Source organism: Grampus griseus, assembly GCF_964374135.1.
Source record: "Grampus griseus genome assembly, chromosome: 6".
NCBI classification, from domain to species: domain Eukaryota; kingdom Metazoa; phylum Chordata; class Mammalia; order Artiodactyla; family Delphinidae; genus Grampus; species Grampus griseus.
Genome location: NC_139000.1, coordinates 102,114,967 through 102,138,113, shown reverse-complemented (window position 1 = coordinate 102,138,113; position 23,147 = coordinate 102,114,967). Strand labels below are relative to the sequence as shown.

Here is a 23,147-nt window from a genome sequence, read left to right as displayed (position 1 = left end):
GAACAGTGGCAAGTCTCGCACAGAAAACATCCTCATCTTCCCTGCATAACTTTATTTTCCTCTTTCCACAACCCCCAAATCTTTGCCTCTCTAGTTACAGCATTTTCATCAAAGGAAAATGGACTTTTAGAGTAGGACAGTCTCCTGATTCTAGCTCTACCATGTACCAGCTATCTGATCTTTTTTCTTTATTTTTAATATTTATTAATTTATTTGGCTGTGCCGGGTCTTTTAGTTGCAGCATGTGGGCTCTTAGTTGAGGATGCGGGATCTAGTTCCCTGACCAGGGATCGAACCCGGGCCCCCTGCATTGGGATCCTGGAGTCTTAACCGCTGGACTACCAGGGAAGTCCCCCAACTATCTGATCTTGAACGAGTCACACTACCTCTTAAAGGCTCAGCTTCCTTGTCTGTAATATGGGCATAATAATGAGATCACATAAAATGAGGGCACATGGGAAAACGCCTACTACCGTGATTACACTGTAGATAAATGGTACCTGAGAAAGGAAATGGGCTTCTGTCACAAAGTGCAGAAGGATGCTGGTCTGTGAAAACAAGAGGCACCACATCTGTATTATCTGATTTTTCATAGCAGCGACACGTAAAGTAGGTATCACTAATATTCTTACTTGACAGACAAGGTAGCTGAGAATCACAGAGACTTTTACTGTTGTTCTAAGCACTTTAGTTTCTTAAACTTTTTATTTTAAAATCATAATAGAGTCACAGCAATTGCAAAAATAGTAGAGGTGTCCTGGTCCCTTTCACCCAACTTCCCCCATGCTCGCATTTGACTGACAGTCCGACAGAGGCTGTTGCCATTTCCTGGGATGCACACCTCAGAAGTAGAGCTGAACCCTCTGAGGCTGACAGTTGGGGGCATGATTGGGGCCACTGGAGGGCTTTTCTTGGGATAAGGAATAAAGGAATCGGTTTCAGTGCCCTGGGGACGCTGTACTCATCCTCTGATGGGAGACTTATGAGATGAGGCAGTAATTGAGGTTCACTGACGTGGTTAGAACACTTCTGCCTCAGAAATGGAAAGTGGCCCTGCCAATCCAGTTGTCAGTGATCCTGCCAGTGGAGACTGCCAACTCACTCCATGGTCCTCTACTCTGTTAACTAGGCCCTGGATACCAACCAGCTGGGCACTGGGTGACGAAACCTTGCTGTTTTATTACCAATTCCTCTGGTTCATTAGTCCTTCCATCCACTCTGCTCACCCTTCCAAGTTTGAAGTGTGAATCCAGCCAACGTATATACTGTCTGAATCCAGCCAACGTATATAGTGCCAGTTCCACCCGCCCCTTCTCTACTCCAACGTGCGAACTTGGAAAAGAAAATAGCTCCCACATTTCTTACTGCACTCTTTATTGGGTGGGAGTTATTTCATCAATCACTAACATCCTGCTCGGACAACGGGTTCCCAGGAAAGAGGAAACTTGATCCTTTTCTTCAGCACACATATTGCATACAGGGGCCACTCTATCCTCAGGACAGACCGTGGTGATGTCTCCCAAATACTCCACAAGCGTGGCCTTCTGCTCCGTTGGCCACGATGCTCCAAAGGCCAAAAAACCCTTACGGAAAATTAACTACATCGAGCAGCTCCCCCAACCCACCTGTCCCCATTCCCACGGCCCACGGGGAGGCCACACTTGTCCACTGAATGGGAACACCCTTCTGCGGTGGCTGCATCCTAACCTGGTCTAGGGTCTGGGGGCAGCTCGTGAGGCTGAGGAAGTCTGGGTAATGGTAAAAACAAAGAATACTTGTATTCCTTAAAAAAATAAAGGAGAAATGTTCTCTCTGACCCCCACCAAAACAAAAACCTTTGCTGCAAAAAAGCGCCCTGCTCAGCTGCAATAAGGTGAAAGGTTAATTGTGGACAGAGTAGTCATATATAAGCAGTTTTTTAGTTTTCTGGTGGGAATACTTAACAACCTAAGTATGCTTCCCCAGGAGGTAATCTATTATATTTTGTCCAATTTCTTCCTCCAAAAACTGAATCAATTCATGATGTAATGCCCAGGGGAGAACAATCTTCTGGAAACTGAGTATCTTTCTGGGGACAAGGTTGAGGAAAACATCTTAATATTGTTACAGCTTTGGCCTGGCAGTAACAGCTCTTTGCTTGTGGCGATGGCAGGACAAGAACCGGGAAGGCAGCAAAATGTCAAAGGACACACGCCTCCGAACTGTTTGAGATTTGCCTAGAATTGTTTTCTCTCTTGGAGAAACACAGGCTATAAATCCGTTTGGACATTTACAGGACAGCTGCAGGACCCTGGGCACGCACTTCAGGGCCTGAGTTGAGAACGCTGCTTGTTCAAAGTGTTGGCATCTAAATGTAGATGTCGTCCTGATTTCTAGCTTAAGATGTATTTCTTCTGACTTCTTTCCTTCTCCCAATCCTCTCTCCCCCAAAAAATTAAATTAGAGAACAAAGCGTAAATCAACACTCATCATTCACTTCGTTTTAAGGAAATAGAGGCAACTTCTATTTGTGAGAGGTTCTGGATGACTTCAAAACCCCAAGTAGCTATTGACTTTAAGGGCTCCTCCAACTAAACTTTTACAAGAACAGCCAACAAACACCCATATGGCCTGGCCTTCTTAGGCACCTCGGTGCTGGAGGGTAGATGGGGCAGCTGAAGCAAGTGAAATAAACAAAAGGCCCCTAGTCTCTTCCAGGCTCTATCGTTGCTGGCTGCCAAGCAGAGAAAATCACTTCCCTCTTGTTCATCTTATTTATAAGACAGAAATAATAGTATGTCTTGCTCTGTATGAGATATATGAGATATACATGACAGAGACATGAAAATACATGACAATAACATAGAAGGGTGTTTTGTATGTTTTCCTATCGTGCAGCTTGCCAAGACAAACAAAACAAAAAATCGGAGGGTCTGGGACTTCCCTGGTGGCGCAGTGGTCAAGAATCCGCCTGCCAATGCAGGGGACATGGGTTCGAGCCCTGGTCCGGGAAGATCCCACATGCCATGGAGCAAAGAAGCCCCCGCATCACAACTACTGAGCCTGCACTCTAGAGCCCGCGAGCCACAACTAGTGACCCGTGTGCCACAACTACTGAAGCCCGCATGCCTAGAGCCCATGCTCCACGAGAGAATCCACTGCAATGAGAAGCCCGCGCATCGCAATGAAGAGTAGCCCACACTCGCCGCAACTAGAGAAAGCCCGCACAGAGCAACGAAGACCCAATGCAGCCATAAATAAATAAATAAATAAATTTGTAAAGGAAAAAAAAATTGGAGGGTCCAAGGCTAGATTAAGGGTTATGAGTATAGGTGGGTGGGCCTGGGTTAGCTATTTAAAGGAAAGTTGGGCTGTTTGTCTCTATCTGAGGGGAAAGGCAGCCTCACTGGGAATTGAGAGACTCCAACTGGTTTGGGGAAGGTACGTTAGTTTTAAATCTAAAAATAAATTTATTTAGGTAAAAAAAGGAACCCTTCAGCACTCGCACAGGGTTAAAAAAAAATAGGAAGAATTTAGATAAACCAGAGGGTCCAATAATTCCTACCCTACCCAATGCAAGAAACTCATGCATCTACCACATTTAAGTTTAAATACTAAGAAATTGGAAAACAGCATCTAAAATTGAAAAAATAAGAGCCTGCTTTTTTGTAAGAAGTTTGTTTCCGCCCCCATCTCCCCTCCCCTCTTGAACCTCACATTCACGTTTGCCCCTTGACAGCCTGAGAGCCATGGACCTCAGCAACACCCACCTACCCACTCACGGAGGTCTTCCTATTTCTCACCATGCAGACAGACTGCAAAAAACTAAGCATCTACTCCTTAAAATGATTTATACGTCCAGGACATGCCAGTCATTCTAGTTGATAGGAGTATAATTGGACCTTGCAATGCTTGGGAAGTAGAAATCTTTGCGGTAATGTGCAATATTTCTAACTAAAATGCAAGATGCAGGCAGTGTTTTATCTGTAGTGTTTATTATACGAAAGGTTAACAGCCAATGAAATGATCCAATGGCTCATTTCCGTTCACACGGATGTCTGATATCGTTCAACAGAGCGGTCCATGAAAGTTAGAATTTTATATTTCTAAAGGAGGACCTAAAATGTGGATTGAAGTCTGTTCTACCGTTCTGAGAGGCAGATCGCCTGGCTTAACAATTTACATTTTCAGTATTTCTCAAGTAAGGCACAAACCAAGAGCCTGTTGGTCGTAGGTGACCATAAATTTAACGTTATTATTGTGACTAGTAAAAAATATATTTTGCCCGGGTCATGAAGCACAATGGCGCATTACAAAATGAATTATCTTGATTGTGCAGAGTGATTCTCCCCACAGATCCAAAGGGTGGGAATACGTAACAACCTGGGTGGGGGTGGCTGGAGCCAGTAAAAAGTGTTGGAGCATCATCATAAAGGAGTCGTTGATAACACTAGAGTGGGTGCTTTGGGGGCCAGAGAAGGCTGCCATCAAGGGAGTTTTATGGCATATTTGCTGGGTCTGATATTCCTAGAATTATCAGATTCTTAATGGCCTTTCTAAATGTTTAAATACTTAAATTCAAGCATTTATCACTCTTCAGGGACTTCTGTAGAATTTATTTACATTAGGAGTTATTATCATTGAAAAGTTCATTTTAAAAATACTAGCCAAAAAAAGTAGTCCATTTAAAAGTATTACCACAAATGCAATTCTTTAAGACAAATATCTAACGTTTCAGAACAAATGCCACCTGCAAGCTGTAAATATGTGTATTAATTTTTCCCCACAGTATTTGCTTTGGCTGTGACCTCTCCTCACATTCAGTTGAACAAGGGCTAAAAATTGTCAAACCAAATTCTTGTTTGAGAGCTGAGCTCTAACTACTGCCAGTTTGAGAGAAACACACATCCAGGTTTAGGGAATATGTTTTGTTTGTTTTGGCTGTGACATAGGGCAGAACAGTTTCCATCCCATTCGAATGCATTCAAGAGAGTTTGAAATATTGCACAATAAAAGTCATTCATTATATCTGTCTCCTTTCCCTTCCAAAAACAAAAATGGCTGCCCAGTTCCAAGTCTACACAGGGGGCAGGAAGAAGGGGGTCACAGGGTCACTGGAAATCACCCAAGACTAACACCAGGTTTTTCAGGTTTGAGTTAGGGAATCCTTCTGAAATCTTCATTCCCCATGTACACTTCAAATAAGAAAAGACTAGTCACATTGGATTATTGCTTTGTTATGAACAATTGGAAAATGGACACATTGTACGTGTTCTCACATTAGGCGTAGCAACATCCAAGAGCCTGGCAGCCAAGCTAAACTTACTTGAACTGAAACATCTTTTTACTCACTTTCTCTAGGAAGTTTCAACTGTTTGACACCAAATTTATACTCAAAAAAAAAAAAAAATTATTTCACTGTTTGGACCATACATTTGAAAGGACCTAGTTTTTCAGACATCTGATGCTCCTTAGCAGTTACTTGATGTGTCTAAATAGAGAAAAAATTGACATTAACTTTGTGTTTACCAGCAAGCATCCGGGACATCAGAACACTGGAAATGCAGTTTGTTTTTAAATGTCAAAAATAAAGACGCCACTAACAGATCACTACACTTGACAGGACAGGACACTGCCAAAGTGAATTTTTTTTTAAAAAGCAAATTTTAGGTGGGTGAATAAAGCTGTGAGAATAAAGAAATTATGAGATGTAATTGGATGTTAACTGCTTTCTTTACATTTTGGAGCTTAAAAAACTCACATGCAAATAGAGTTAGAAATTTGGAACTTAGAACAAAATGATAAAGTCTGAATTTTCTTGAATTACATCTAAAACCCAAAAGCCAGCTGTTTGCTCCCCAGCAGGCTACTTGTATCATAGAGAAGTCAATTAAACCATTTAGTCAGACAACATTGTGCCATGGACAAATGAGAAAAGGGAAGATTTAAGAAGGCTGCTTTCAAACTGGTCACTGGAAATTTTGGAACTCCCAACCTACTCCTTAGAAAATGCAAACTTGTATTTGTTTTTTAATGTGCATGCTCATTTATTTTTCCTTTTCATATAAGTGATATAATGCTTAAAGTATCAAAAAACAGAAGCAGTTCCAAAAAAATACTTGCTTCCCAATATCCTAAAATTTTCCAAAAACCTTTCTAATAAATCTTAAAATTAAGGTCATAGCCAGGCTAAGTATGATCTTGGTTGAAGATGTGGGACAAAAATATGTATCACGAGGGCTTCCCTGGTGGCACAGTGGTTGAGAGTCCGCCTGCCGATGCAGGGAACACGGGTTCGTGCCCCGGTCCGGGAAGATCCCACATGCTGCGCAGCGGCTAGTCCGGTGAGCCATGGCCGCTGAGCCTGCGCGTCTGGAGCCTGTGCTCCGCAACGGGAGAGGCCACAACAGTGAGACGCCCGCGTACCGCAAAATGTTATCACGAGAATGGCAGTAATTACTTATCTTCTCACTAAAGCTATTAGGTTATTTGTAGTTTGTATCACAATTTCATAAAAAAACAGAAAAGCATCAAAGAATGCACAGAATTGAACACACCAGTGAAAAATCATACAAACTTGAAATTGTTAGGCCACAGTATAACGAGTCCTTCTAGAGCCAAGTGAAGGCTCTAAAAATAATCTTCAAATAAATCTAAGACCAAGAAAAAGAAATTCACTATCTTTTTGTATGTGCAATTATTTATCGTAATTTAACTTCATCCCCTAAAATCTGCTTACTTGATCTAAGAATCTAAGTCCAGAGTCAACCTTTCAGACATACTACAAAGAAATCTGGTAGTACAAAAGATAGAAATGCAGAAGGATTTAAGGAGAGAGATTTCTTTAAAACTTTGTTATGGACAATTCACAATCACTTGTTTCTCCCGTTGCGGAGCACAGGCTCCGGACGCGCAGGCTCAGCGGCCATGGCTCACGGGCACAGCCGCTCCACGGCACATGGGATCTTCGCGGACCGCGGCACGAACCCGTGTCCCCTGCATCGGCAGGCGGACTCTCAACCACTGCGCCACCAGGGAAGCCCCATAATCGCTAGTTTTGAATCCATGCTTCATCCGGATGTATTCATAGGTTAGAATATAATGGGAAGAAAAATACTTAAAAATGTGTGTGAGATGAAGCCAACTTAACACTGCCTAGTCTCAGTAAATAATAAGGAAAAGACATTTGGAATAGAATGCTGCTTTGGGATCCCCATTTCTCTAAAACTCCTAGAAGTGAACTCTGTTCAAGCATCACTTCTTCCAGAAAGAAACAAGACAAACTTACCTGATCTGAAGTTGGTGCCACTTGAGGGTGGAACGGTCCTGGGCATTCCTTTATAATCATACCCTGTATTGTAATTCTGTACTCCCCGAACCCTTTAGAGAAAATTGAGCATCTTTAAGGCAGTGATCACATTTAGAAATTAATGCCTGGCACATGTACTAATGAATCTACGATCTGCTCACCCGGGATGACCTGATGCAGGGAAGTTTTCCCATGTTAAGAAATAATTCTCAAATGCTAAGGCTACTTTCCAAGTAAGGATAGCGACAATTTTTATACTAAACCAAACTATAATAAAAATCTTAATTTATGAGAAGAATTGAATCAGACTTATTAGACAATTTAATTTTTAGCAAACAACTTTGAACCTTATTTTAATTCAACTCATTTCATTTTCTTACTCGTATATATTACACAGTGGTCAAGAGGAGAATTTTTCTCAATGACTAAATCTTAGCATCTCAGGGTGACAATTTTAAATCATGAACCGTAGCAAACCCGTTTATATGAGAAGTTGGGCTGAGTGTATAGGTACCCCAAGAAAGTTGGTTTCCTGCCCATATTTCTGATAGCTTATTATTACTGACTTTTTGCCCTAAATGATAATGTACGTCTGGGTGTAATTGTAGGCTCCACACAGAATTGGTTGGTCAATCTTTTGCTTCTACTGGCCTCCTCCTTCACAAAAAGAACTTTAAACAAAAACTATGACATAGATTCACAGTAAAGGGGAAGGCAAGCTTTCCTATAGTAATCAAGATGGTGTGATGCTGGTTTAAGAACAGACTTAGAGATCAATAGAACAGAATCAAGTCCAGAAATAGACCTACACATACAAGGTCAACTGATTTCAACAGAGGTGCCACTGTAATTCAATAAGGAATGCAAAATCTTTTCAACAAATGGTGCTGAATGACTTCCACTAAAAAACCCAAAACAGGGGCTTCCCTGGTGGCGCAGTGGTTGAGAGTGCGCCTGCCGATGCAGGGGACGTGGGTTTGTGCCCTGGTCCGGGAGGATCCCATGTGCTGCGGAGCCGCTGGGCCTGTGAGCCATGGCCGCTGAGCCTGCGCGTCCGGAGCCTGTGCTCCGCAACAGGAGAGGCCACAACAGTGAAAGGACCGTGTACCGCAAAAAAACAAAAAACCCAAAACAACTTCATCTCATACATTGTACAAAACTTAAAGTGGATCTAACACCTGAGAGCTAAAACTCTAAAACTTCTAGAAGAAATTCAGGAGAAAATCTTTGTACCCTAGAGTCAGTCAAAGATTTCTTAGGACACAAAAGTATGATCCATTAAAAAAAAAAAAAAAGGATAAATTAGACTACATCAAAATTAAAATCTGCTTTTCAAAAGACACTCTAGGAAAAAACACAAGCCACAGACTGGGGAAAAATATGTGCAAGATACATATCCAATAAAGAACTATATCCAAATATACACAGAACTCTTTCATCTCAAAAACAAGACAACAATATCAACAAAAGGAAACACAGGCAAGAGGTTTAAATGGATGCTTCAATAAAGAGGATATAAGAATGGCAAATAAGCACAGGAAAACAAAGACGTTCAACATCATTCGTCATTAGGGAAATAACACACCAAAATCACATTGAGATACCACTGCACACCTACTAGAATGCCTACGAGGAACAAGGCCTTGACAACACCTTGTGATGATGAAATCATGGAGCAACTGAAACAATATGCTGGTGAGGATGCAAACTGGTGCAGCTGCTATGGAAAAGCTTGGCAGTTTCTTAGAAACTGAAACAGACCCCAGCCATACGTCCCAGGAATCCCACTTCTAGGTATTTACCCAAGATAAAGGAAAACATGTGTCTATAAAAAAGATCCATATGTGAATGTTTATAGCAGCTTTATTTATAATAGCCAGAAAATAGAAACAACCCAAATATCCATCAATTGGTGAATGGATAAAGTGTTGATACATCCATAAAATGGAATACTACTTAGCAACAAACAGGAACCGATCACTTATACAACACGGATGAACCTCAAAAGCATTATGCGAAGTTTAAAAAGGCAGACACAAAAGGATACCCACTGTATGGTTCCATTTATATGACATTCTGGAAAAGGCAAGACTATAAGGATAGAACTCAGATGAGTGATTGTGAGGGGCTGGGGTTGGGGGAGAGGGACTGACTGCAAAGAGGCAGGACGAAACTTCTTTCCGGGTGATGAGGATGTTCTTACTCCTTGACTGGGGGCGGGGGGTGTCATGGTTACATTCAAACTGCTAGGCTTAAAAGGGTAAACTTTACTGTAGGTGAATGACACCTCAATAAACCTGACTTTAAAAAGGAAAAGGAAAACAACAGCTCTTTCAATACAAAGCACAAACCAGGCATTATTAAGTATTTCCTCCTTGTTATGCCAGGTCTACAGCTGAAGTCTGGGCGTTGGGGGGTGGAGGCATTCAGTGAGAGAAAATGGAAGCAACGTGTTTGCCAGGTCAGATCCAGAGAAAAGAACCGAATAACCACTTAATTTTAATTTCAAGGAATTTATCTTACATCGTCACGCAGGCCCAGTGTGGCATAATTTTCAATTACAAAAAACTGGAGGCAACTAGCGTCCATCAGTAGGGAGGTGGCTAACTACATCATAGATATCCAAATTATATCATTCTATGCAGGGGTTAAAAAGACTGCAATGGCACCAGGGCTCCCCAAAATGGTATTATGTTGAATAAAATTTTTAACTTGCAAAATGGAACATAGAGCGATCCCATTAGAAAACAGCAAAACCTATGTTTACACAGGCAAAGGGCCTGGAAGAGGTTTGCCTGCTGTTACTGGTGTTGACACCTAGAAAGGTGGGGAGAGAAAGGCGTAGCTGCAGGATGCTTGCGTTCGGTGGGGGGAAGACACTTTTTCATTATGCACAGTTCTCTACTTTTTTCAGTAGACACATAGGACTTTTGTAATAAAAATGAGTGAAAATAAAAGTTAAGGGGAAGCACCCGTAGCAACAGTGAAGCGCTGCCCTGGTTTAAGGTAGTGCACACAGGATGAGAACTTCAGATGTCATGCTGCCATCTTCTGGAACAAGCAAGAATCTATGGGAGCAGGAAAAGATAAAAGTAGAAGCCATTCTAAGGCAAAATGTCAAGGGTTACTGCGGTAGAAAAGATAAGGCAAATTTTTGATTTAGCCATTAATGAAAAGAAACAGTTTAAAACACACAAGCATGATGACATACAGGAATCATTAACTTTTCACAAATTTTATGATACAAATGAGATGGTGGATAAAACTACCTCCAAGTTGTTTTGATTTCTCAAGACTTCTTTTTAGGAAAACAGCCCATTTGTTATTTACAGATAGCAACAAAATATTCACAGTGAAATATTTTAAAACGAATAGAACTTGTAAAGTGTTTATCTTTCTAACTGCAGATACTTGAAAATGAGAACAATTTTACATTGGAAAAACCAAGCCAAAAAAAATCACAACCAAAAAAATCTCAGACCAAAATGTCTCCTTCATCCTCACTAGCACTTTTTGGGAAATAAAACAAAGCACGTGAAATTCTGAAAATTCAAATACAATTGAGATCATATATCATACAGTAAAAACGGTAGAAATAACAGTAATTTTAACCTTCCTATGAACAAACAACAAAAAATTTTTAAAGAACAAAACCCTCTAATATTGTATGTTTCTGAAAGTTTTTTTTTTTTTTTTTTTAATGACCAAAACCAAAAAGCTTCATAAGAAGTTTTTTTTTTTTGGTTTGTTTTCAGTGGTAGACATTTGCCAACCGTACCAAACTATAAATGGGGGGAAAAGCCCATAAATAATTTACGTGTAAAGATAAAAGAATTTTTGAAACAATCCACCCTTTAGCAGGAGAAATTGGGGATCACTTTGAGTGTTAATGTAAAATACATTAGTCTTTAGCAGCAGGAGTTCCAGACCTATTGGTGCCAAGAAGGTAACAAATAGTCTCTATCTAAGGCAGGGGAAATGGGCGCCCAGCAGGAGCTTTCTTCCCTGTTGTGTTATTTATAGAGAGCCCTATTTGTTAACATGTTTCTGCTATCACAGGAGTAGGAGAGTTTAATGATTTAAAGGATTTCAAAGACAATTGTTTAATGATACAATGATTTACTTGCATTCACAAATTCTAAAAATATAGCAATTTAGATTTTCAAACCGCTGTCACCAAAACTGTGATAGGATATACTGCTGAAGCTTAACTGGACAAACCAAAACAAGTACTAGCTCTTGGTATGGTGAAATAAAAAGTCAGAAAGGCTGGAAAATGCCATGCTAAAAAAGAAATCAGCAACCTACCACCATGCTTCATGTTAGTAAACCAATTTGTTAGGGTCTTTTAAGTGAGTTTCTGGATTTTTTTTTTTTAATGGAAAACCATGAATTCAATCCCAAATTACCTGTGACTAATCTGAATGATCTGGGAGATGAGTCTTCAACTAGACCGCTTATATTTTCACCAAAAACCAAACCCCTACTTCCTACCCCACAAAGCATACAAGAGTGTTGTGTGAAGGTCAAAATGCTTTCATGTTAGTTATTTCTAAATTATATATTCACTTTATAATGACAGATTTGCAATATTCTGGTTATTGAAAGAATTTTCCAAAATCCCATGTTTAAGATTTGATTTTAATCTATTAAAATAAAATTTTTATTTGAGACAAAGTATATTATTAAAGCTTCTCTTAACTTTAATCCCAAAGGGAAAAAAACAAATTTTATCATTTCCATCTTTCCTACTTGTTAAAATTTTTAACCTATTTTTTGGGGGCAATCTTTTAAAATAAAAACATACCTCACCCCACTTTCTTTAACAGTTTCAACCTTATATTACCTTCAATTTTCATAAAGTTACATTAATTCTAACAATTTGTTAAAGACCAAAACAAAACACTCTTCTCATCCAGATATAACAAGTCAATTCTAAAAGATGCTTTTTTTACAACAGAAACTCTAAACCTTCAGTGATAAATACGTACTAACATGAAATAAAACTTAAGAGACATGCTGTTAGGTCTAAAGGCAATCCTTTTTAACAGAATACCAATAAAGCTTTTATCATTTGTGGGGAGAACATGTTTAATACAACGCTTTTAGTTTGAAAGATGGAGAAATTCACTTATTTCTACTTAAAAGTAGGTTCTACTCAAATAATTTTATTTGAAACTTTTAAAACACTGAGGTTGACCAAAGGATGGGAACTTGGATGAAAGAATCTTTCAGGCATGAATGGTTGGTTACCTTCTCTCTTGCCAAAACGTTCTGCAGGGAATGTCAGTTACTGCTTTAGTTCTCGGATATGTCCGATTCTCTCGAAGTCACTTGGAGAGCTTCCTTCTGGTTGAGAAAGGTGGTTCTTTTGTAGCCTCTCGACTGGGTGGTGTTTTTAGGATCTGCAAGTGTAGATGTACAAAAGCTCTTCCGTCTCCTCCCAGGTAAACTGGCAGCAGCAGCAGCAGCAAAGCCCTCACTGTTTTCTTTACCTAGTGTGGAGGGCAGCACACAAGGTTTTTGCCTGGAGGACCCGTTCTCAAATCTTCTGCTGTCAAATGTACCTATTGTTCTCCTCTTGGTTCTTTGGGAAATGCCGGAAGCGGGAGGCAATGGAAGGGAAATCCACACAAGCCCTTCACTTTCCAAACCTTTTTGTAGCCTTGTGCTGCGTCTTACTTTGGTTTCACTCTTTGTTCTCTGAAAGGTTTGCTCAATGGAGTCAGATAAATCTTTATACAGTTGGGAATTTTCTAAACTAATTTCTACAGAGCTGCTCACACTGTAGGAAGGTTTGGGATTCTCGATTTTTTCCAAATGTAAACTTTGCCCATCAGAACAAGCCATGGACTGTCTTCTGTATTTCCTTTCTCTGTAACTCACACCACGACTACTTGCTATGGAGTTTCTTCCCAAATCCTCACCTTGACTTTGACTTTCTTTCAAGTGGTCAATTAAGACATCTTCTGAACAATCACATTCTTTTTGTGAGTCGGGCATTAAATGCTTGGCCTGCAGTTTTCCTTCTGGAACGACTAAGAAGTCATCCTGGTTTTCACATTTGATGTTTATATCTTCTGAGATTTTAAAGATTTGAAAAAGGTTTTCCATATTTTGACCAGCAGCAGTAAGTTCTTGGGACTGCATGGTAAAATCAGGTTTTGGATTGTCTGATACAATGGGTGCTTCAGTCACAGAAGGACAAGAAATATGGCTGTTTTCATTCTCAGTCTCAGTTTTTAGTTCGTTTTCACTTTCCAACTTAATTGCTGCTTTTGGAATATTTTTGTTTTCATTAATTTCTATAGTACTTGTATTTGAACCTTGCTCAAAAGTAGCATTAATAAGTGATGAAGAACTTTTCATGTCAGAGCTGCAGAATTCAGACACATCGTATTTATTAAAGCCTCGAACCATCTGCCAATCCTCTGGGTTCTGGGGCAAAATATTATTTCTCTTCGGAAGCTTCACTTCTTCAAGTTCCTCATTTGAGTTGAAATCATCTATGGGCATGTAAATAAGTTTAAATCGAATTAAAAAGTAACAGTGGAAATAAACTTTCACAAATCAAATAGGTGTCAAATTGTATTCTGTGTGTCAAGCTTTCAAAGAAATCGCCAAGACCTACAAATGCTACCCTGTACTTGTCCCCATCTGTCATCGTTCTTTCTCTTTCAGTTCTTCCTCACCCCACAGGTTAAGAAAATATGTACTTAATGCATGAATTAATAAAGCATATAACCTGAGACCATGGAAATGAGAACTGTATCTGAAATTGCTTCCTCTATTCTAACGTGCTTCCCATTCTACAAGGTCAATTAGCATGAGGCAGACACACTTCCTATCTCCCAAAAAATGAATTACTGAAAATCGGCAACATCATGCTTCTGAAACTTTTCCATCAATGTTCCCCCTTGAAATAGAAGAGAGAAAATTTGGAATTCTGGGGAATTTGAGGACTTAGCTAAAAAGGTACTTCTGAAGACACTCAAGTCTTATGCCCAGTGTTTAAAAAATTAACATTAAACTGCACCAAACTCTCAAAAAGAGCCCTGGTTGTTTCAATATTCTAGAAATCTCTCCCTTTCCCTGCCAATCTCTGAATATAATTCACCCTCCAGGAAGACACGCCATGTGGGCCCTGCCATGTGTTTCTGGCACACGGCGTCACATCACAGGTGAAAAACACATCATCAAGGTTTTAAAGTCACATAACACAGCCTAAGTGAATCTAGGCTTTATGAGTTCTAAATCTCAGTACTATTAGAAGCCATCTCTCTGGTTATCTCACATAATAAAGTTTTTAATTGGTCAGTCAAAGGAGTATAAAAATGTTTTAAACAAAATAAAAACTGAAAGATAGGGCTTCCCTGGTGGCGCAGCTGTTGAGAGTCCGCCTGCCGATGCAGGGGACACGGGTTCGTGCCCCAGTCCAGGAAGATCCCACATGCTGCGAAGCGGCTGGGCCCATGAGCCATGGCCGCTGAGCCTGCGTGTCCGGAGCCTGTGCTCCGCAATGGGAGAGACCACAACAGTGAGAGGCCCGCGTACCGCAAAAAGATAATAATAATAATAAAAAAATAAAGACTATTTAAAAAAAAAAACTGAAAGATAAAACATAAGCTGAGCCAAAAATCTACAAAAAACGTTTCAGTGTGAAAAGGTATATATACATCCGGGATTTGGGTACTTACAATCATGTCACAGAAAGCTAGAGATTAACATAGGGCAGGGGGCCCTTGGTATCAACCAACCAATATGTCAACTGGGCTCTTTATACAACTTTAAAAATTGATATTCGTGTATTTTTCGTGAAACTAACATACTAGAAAAGGAAGGTAGGGGAAAGGGATGGAGGGAGGAAGAGAGAAATAGAGAGGAAAGGAGAGAGAGAGAGAACGGCTTTAGACCCTCATAGCAGATGAAACCATTGGTTACTGATAAAAAGTGTTTCATGTATTTTTGAAAAGAAATTCTCTAATAAGACGCAAGATGTAAAATATACACTAACAGTCATTGTTCAAGTATCTTTGGAAAAAAGGAAACTGTTAGGAACTATAGATATAACGAAAATAAGTCTCAAGGGAAAGGCAACTCGCAGGGGAGGAAGGTGGACAGATCGTTATAAACCAGGTGGTAAAGGTGTAAGGTGAACAAAGAGTTTTCCTGGAAAGGCAGCCAGCATGGCTAAATCCTAAAGGCTAAGCAGCATCAGGCCAGATTTAAAAGAGGTGAGGTGGCCGACGTCCTGTCCCACGATGTAGCACAGAAAGAGGCTAGGGCAGGACAGCTCCACCTCTGCTGGAGCCCCGGGGCCGGAGGAATATGTCTATGTGGGGTGGCCGTGTGTTTGTTTAAACTTTTGGGCGTTCCTGAAATAACAAGTAGGCAGAGGCCAAGAGTCTATAATGGCATGTACCATATTCGTCCTCGAATCTATGATAGATCCTACGTGCTATGCTGCAAATGGGACGCAGGCTATAAATATGTGGTGATTGACAAAGGCAGCTATCTTAAGAATGATTACATACAAAATTCACACACGAAATGAACACATACTCCAGCTTTTCAGCATGATTTAGTCAATTTAAACTCAAGCATTACCAACCAGATGCAACTCCAATCCAATTTTTGTCTAATCAGGATACCAACAGACTTAATCTTCCTTTTAAACAAAATTTTCCAAGTAATCAAGTTCAATTTATAAATGTTATTTCTAGAAGATGCTTAGCAGTGCCAACTCTACTGAAACATCAGAGGGCAAGGTTTTTTTGTTTTATTTTATTTATTTATTTAAATGTTGAGCCTTCTTTTAATTTATTTATTTTTCTTTTTGGCTGTGTTGGGTCTTTGTTTCTGTGCAAGGGCTTTCTCTAGTTGTGGCAAGAGGGGGCCATTCTTCATCACGGTGCGCGGGCGTCACACTGTCGTGGCCTCTCTTGTTGCGGAGCACAGGCTCCAGACACACAGGCTCAGTAGTTGTGGCTCACGGGCCTAGTTGCTCCGCGGCATGTGGGATCTTCCCAGACCAGGGCTCGAACCCGTGTCCCCTGCATTAGCAGGCAAATTCTCAACAACTGTGCCACCAGGGAAGCCCTTAATTTTTATTCTTAATCCATAGAAGATATACCTATTACTGAGCCATCACCTTGTTGACTTTTAGTGATGGATTACAACACCAAACAATTCATTTTACTTTACCAAAACACTTTAAAAAGCAAAAAGAAACAGGGTGAAAGGAAATTCTTTCCCCTAAAATTATATGTAATATTTTGTGCCTGAGTTTTTCTGAGGGGAGGATCCAGAGTGTCCAACAGGTTCTGAAAAGGGTCTAGGTGAAAGTTACAAACGACAGCTTCTTTAACTTAAAATTCTTGTGGGAATAGGAGGGAAAGTTGCTATTTTAAATTTATGTACTCTTTACACAAGGAATGGGAAGAAGGGAAAAAAGAGAGTGAAATAGCAACAAAGAGGGAGGAGAGAAGAGATACAATATCGACAACAGGAAAAGGCCAGGCTACCTGAACACATCCTCCAGATGCTTGGAACCAGCGGCGTCTCAGATGCCTCAGGCAGCTCAGGAATAGGGCTCAGGAGTGGCTTCTTAGACGCCATGTCTCTTTCCCCATATAAAGACTTCTGAACACTTTTTTTCTTTCCCTTTGCTTTCTTCCTTCTGCAACTTTTTAAAACCTGAGAAAATGTATTAAAACACTGTAACTGAGAAAGATGTAGCTCCATGTACAACGTTGACTCAAACTAATTTTTACAAAAAAACCTTAAAGACTAGTTATTCCATTCAAAATTGTAGGAATCTCAGTCAGGGCTAAAGGGCTAGGTAGCTTACACAAAGTCAAATAAAATATGAAACAGAACTCAATTTACAAATTGTAGAGTAATGGTCTATATTTCCACAAAGCATTTGCCAGAGTAAGTTCTGGGTAAGTGAAAAATAGGTGAGATGTTGTAGAACTGGACAGACTTAAGACATGAGGAATTTGTAACTAGGATGTGGTTACGATGACTCAGGATTAACCTAGAATGAGTTATCTATTGGAAACTAGGGGAGACTGTTTTCTGTTCCTAGATCTGGATGAAGAAACCACAGGTGTGTACATAAAATTTGAAGATAACCCAAAGCTGCTTCAAACAACAGGTGATCTAATCAAGATGAAAATGACTAGGTCAAAATAAGATGGAGTTTAATAAGCACAAGTAGAAGATGAGGGACAGAGGTTTGGTAATAACTGATGGAAAACATAGGTTTCTGTAAAAATTAAAACTGTTTTAATAACATCTGGAATGCAGTATTCAATTCAATTCTGACTGCATGTCAGTAACTGAGCACTCATGTTCTATGTTAAAAAAAAGTTTCATATGGAGAAGTCTTGAGGGAAACTCAAACACTGTATTGAAATAATAGGTTGTTATGAGCAAAAATGAAATATATTCAACGTCGTAATATTGGAAAGAACCAGATTTTAGGTCAACATAAGGAACACACTGTTAACAATTACAGCTTCTGGAAGATGGCATCCATTCAAAGAGTTACTGAGAAACTGCTATGTGCAGGTAATAATTTGCTAGGTATGAGATATAAAAACAAACAGGAAGTGGCCTTTAGGGAACTCTTGGTCTAATTTTAATACATACAGACCAGGACAGGCTCTACACAGATTGAGAACACAGAGACCTGGCCTACGGGAGGTTTTCAAGACAGGCTCCACAGGAAATGGAATGTCTAGGCCAAGTCTTCCAACAAGTGAGAATTGTTTTGGTTGAGGATGACAGTGGCACAGAAGGGCTTTTCAAAGGAAAGAGAATGGCATACGGAACAGGTCCAAGGGAGGTGGCACAGAGCAAAGGGGGAACTGCAATTAGCTGTACGGGGTCAGTGAACCCACAGAGAAGTGGCAGAAGAGGCCAACAAAGCAAGCAGGGCCCTTCTCTGCAATAAGTATGAGCCTGACAGCCACGAGGGTTCACCACATGGTGATTTAGAGAGTGATATCTGAGTTTGCATTTAAGAAAGATCGTTTGGGTGACAGCACAGAAACTAATGGTGTGGAAGATATTCAAGAGCACAGAAGTGGCACAAAACTGTAAGTTCCTTGAGATATTTATAGATATCCTGTAAAAACAAAACAAGAAAAAACATTCCATGGAAAAATAATTTTAGAACTGTACAAGATAAATGTTCCTCTTAGTGATTTACAATATACCCTTAACGTTAAATCCTCTAAGAAGTCCTCGGTATAAATAACCTCTATATATGTTAGAAAAATGCTGGGCTAAATATTTTTCCACGAAACATTTTTTTCAGGGAACATCTGTTGACTTCCAAGAAACAGTTGGGAAAATAACAGCATGGACAATGTAAATGGAAGCAAAGAGAAAAATCTTGACTTGGGCTCCACAGATGAACTGCAAGAGAGAAACATTTGGCTTCGTGTTAGTCACCTTCGGTTCAAATCCTGACCCTGCCACTTTATGGCTTTATAATCTTAGGCAAGTTACTTCACCTCTCTGTACCTCATTCTTCTCATCTGCAAAATGGGAACCACAAAAGCACATACCACAGAAAGTTGTGGTGAGTATTAAATATGTTAATATATGTGAAATGGGTAAAGTATGGCTTGATTGATGGTAAGGACTATGTGTTAGCTATTCTTTTTCTTTTAAATTCCTTCTTACTATTTTGAGTATTGATACGGAGAAAAATATTTTTAATACTAAATTATGCTCTTAGTATTACTGTGTGACCCAGGCCCTAGTAGGTTGGTTAATATACTATGATCAATGTCATCAGGTTATAACCTCCAGAACAGTTTCTGATTCATAGCTCAGGTAAATACCCTTTTAGCAGGATTTTGGAAACCTCTGTTTACCTGAACTGCAAAAGCACCTGCAACAGCACCTGGCACTTAGTGGCTTCTCAACAAACATACGTGAACAAATGAATGAATGATTGTGAAAAAAAAGGTACAAACTTCATAAAATTTGCTAACCATGATGAAAGATTAATAATATTTTTTTCATGGTCATGGGCCAGGAGGACACCACCCAAAAAGAAAAAAGATGAAAGCACCTGTGGTCTGTCATGAAAATATATCTAGCAACGCTTATCTTATCCACGAGAAGGTTGCATCTGCAAAGGCTAGAACCTTATCAACCTTATTGGAGTAAAATTTGAATTTACTCCAATACAAAAAGCCTTGCTGAGACTGTAATAAACAAGAGAAGCCATGTGTGATTGGAATCCTCGGGGAGCCCCGTGATCTAGAAATAATGAGACTGGTTTATGACTTGGAGGAGACAAAGGACAACTGAAGATATTATACCTAAAAGGTTTCTATTTACTCCCAAATCACCAGTATTTCTTCTCATACAGTGGAGGAGGTCATGCAACAGAAGTAAATGCTTACTTCTCGTGTTATTTTCACAATTAAGTCAAACTGTTTTCTGAGAGTAGCTTTAAAATTATTTAAAAATAATGAATGTACATGGCAACACATCAAACTGAACAGGAAAGCTTCTGGTGAAAAGCAAACATTTCCCTGTCCCTGCCATTCACTTATTTAATGGTCCATTTTTAGTTCTTGTGGCTGGCTCCATCTCTCTAAATAAGGGGCTGAGATTGCTGTATTTTTTTTAAATATATATATATACTTATTTATTTATTTTTGGCTGCATTGGGTCTTCGTTGCTGCGCGTGGGCTTTTTCTAGCTGCGGCGAGCGGGGTCTACTCTTCGTTGCAGTGCACGGGCTTCCCATTGCATTGGCTTCTCTTGTTGTGGAGCACGGGCTCTAGGCACACCGGCTTCAGTAGTTGTGGCTCACGGGCTCTAGAGTGCAGGCTCAGTAGTTGTGGTGCACGGGCTCAGCTGTTCCGCAGCATGTGGGATCTTCCCAGACCAGGGCTCGAACCCGTGTCCCCTGCATTGGCAGGTGGATTCCCAACCAATGCGTCACCAGGGAAGCCCCAGATTGCTGTATTTTTAATGTTTAACAACAGAAAATTTCCAACACCCCAAAAATAGAATAGTATCTTGAACCCCACATACCCAACAATTAGCTCTTATAATTACTAACACATGGAAATCATGATTCATATATAAGCCCCTTCCCTCAGATTATTTTAAAGCAAATCCCAGACATTACATCATCTCATCTAAAGATCCTACAGTATCTCTAAGAGATAAGGACTTCGTTTTTTTTTCCACCAAAAAAGTGAAACATTTTATTACCTGGCATTGTATTTTTTTTTATTATTATTATTTTTGCTGTACGCGGGCCTCTCACTGTTGTGGCCTCTCCCATTGTGGAGCACAGGCTCCGGACGCGCAGGCTCAGTGGCCATGGCTCACGGGCCTAGCTGCTCCGTGACATGTGGGATCTTCCCAGACCGGGGCATGAAACCGTGTCCCCTGCATTAGCAGGCGGACTCTCAACCACTGCGCCACCAGGGAAGCCCTGGCATTGTATTTTACTGATTTGTTTCCTCTTTTACAGTGGAGTTTTATTTCTTTTCCAGCTTTGAGATATAATTGACATATAACAGCACGTAAGTTTAAGGTATACAAGGTAATGACTTGAGATAGACAGATATATAGTGAAATGATTACTTTTTTCTTTTTATAACAATGACAAATACTAGTCAGCAATAAAAGGAACTATTGATACACACAAATCTGGACAAATCTCCAGAGAATGCTGCTGAGTGAAAAAAGCCAGTCCCAAAAGGTTACACAGTGTGTGATTCCACTTACAAAATATTCTTGAAATGACAAAATGAAAGAAATGGAGAACAGATTAGTGGTTGCCACGGGTTAAGGTGGGGGTTGACAGTGGGAAGTGGACACAGCTGCAGACCAGAAGAGATCTTTGCAGCGCTGGAAATGTCCTGCATCTCGACTGTATTTTGATATTGTACTACTGTGATACTGTATAATGGTTTTACAAGATGTCACCATTGTGGGGAGCTGGGCAAAGGGTGCTGGGATCTTTCTAATTCTTCTTGCAATAGAATGCATCTCGAAAACAATATCAAAATAAAAATTTAGATGCAAAAACAATGACAGGCAGTTTTCCCTAATATTTCCTCAGAGTTCAAACTTCTCTAATTTGTCCCTAACTGTCTTTTTACAATTGTTCAAGTCAGGATCCCAACAAGGTCTCCACACATGCCACTTGGTTGATGGATTTCCTTTGATCTATGGCTCTTTTTTCCCCCTTGTTATTTGGTGAATGTTCTGAGGCATTTATCCTGTAGTAGCTGAGAAGCTCTGGATTTGGGTAACTGCAATCATGTGTGTTTTTATGTTCCTCCACCCCCTGGTATTTCCTATCCACTGGTCATTAGATCCAGGCTTGATTCAATTCAGCTTTCATGCTTGTTGGAAAGACCATCTCATGGAAGATTATCGAGGTCCTCACTGCACCAGGAGGCTCATATTCTCTCCTTGTGTGGTGTTATGAATGGCCAGTGCTCTCAGGTGTCCAGTCCCATCCATCCATTACCTTTGGCTCCCCCATTGGCTTCTACCTAACATCCAACAGCTTTTGTGAACAGGTCTTTTTGATTAGTGAGAATTCTTCGATAAAGAATCTTCCCTTATCAGTTATTTGTTTACTTGAAATAGAGCTCAAATTTTATTTTCCACTTTCCAAGAAAAACAAAAACCCTGAAAATAAAAGAGTTGATGCCCTAGACAGTTTCTAAGGTGGCCTTTAAGTTTTGCTGTTAGTTTTTAATTATGAGGAAATTGGTTTTTCATATTTGATGCCAGTGTTTTAATCCATTGCAATCGTTATCTCTGATGGTCACACTGTCCTATCTTTGGTCAGCGGAAGCCCCTTTGGAATGATTTTGTGTCCTTTAACGTGGCTTCCTTGCTCGCACACTGGTCCAGACCTGGGCTCGTTTTCTACTTTTGCCGTTGTAAATCTGAAAGCAGCCATTTCACTAAGGTAACGCTGATCCCTTTTAGTTGAAATGGTAGAGATGGTAACATAGGTACAAAGGATGCTCAGTGCTTCTATGCCTACCAACAGACAGAGCTAGAAAATTATTTTAAATGGGTAAAAGCACGTGTTCATATTTCCAATTCAAATTTAGCCTAACAAGGTTTTGAATTTGATTTCAATTTTATCTTGTCTCTAGTGAAGAGTCTTGATTCCTAATGACAGTAAAAAACATCCCCACAAAACCCTGCTTACTTGATTCATTCTAGATTGAATTCTTCTATCAGTGAGTATTTCATAACTGTTTAAACTTTTTGTGCAGTTATTTTTGTCCTTAGGATACATCCCATTTGGACTTTTCAAACTTCTGATTTGAAAAAACTCTATGAGGTTAAGCCACCGACTTGATATAGTTACATGTTTCATTTTGTTTTCAATTTTTTTAAATTGAGCTATAATGGTTCCATAGTCACGCAGAACATTTACACAGTTCAAAGTCAAAAGTAAAAAACACATTCAAGGAAATCTAGCCTTCATTCCTTTCTGTTCCCTCCTCTGTCTCTTCTCCTGACAGGTAACCAGGTTTTATTTTGTCTTTGGCCTATTCTCCCCCTTTTTTTGTAGTGTTTAAGATTATATATATGTGTATTGATATATACATTTTTTTTTTTTTCCTGCAGTACGCGGGCCCTCTGGTTGCAGAGCACAGGCTCCGGACGCGCAGGCTCAGTGGCCATGGCTCACGGGCCCAGCCGCTCCGCGGCATGTGGGATCTTCCCGGACCGGGGCATGAACCCGTGTCCCCTGCATCGGCAGGCGGACTCTCAACCACTGCGCCACCAGGGAAGCCCGATATATACCTTTTTTTAAATGCTCCCTACTTCCTTAGAT

The 23,147-nt window shown here is 40.1% G+C and overlaps 1 protein-coding gene across 1 annotated transcript in view; it reads right to left on the bottom strand.

Annotated features, from left to right (window-relative positions):
• Window positions 1–12,586: 12,586 nt before the first annotated feature.
• The window catches only part of CDCA2 (cell division cycle associated 2), a gene marked incomplete at both ends in the record, with an annotated part of 48,724 nt that continues 38,163 nt past the window's right edge, over window positions 12,587–23,147 (bottom strand). Inside the window, 2 exons of the mRNA XM_082657201.1 lie at window positions 12,587–13,794; window positions 16,813–16,984. Of these exons, the coding sequence (XP_082513327.1) occupies window positions 12,587–13,794; window positions 16,813–16,984 (1,380 nt within the window). The remainder of the gene's footprint in view (window positions 13,795–16,812; window positions 16,985–23,147) is intronic.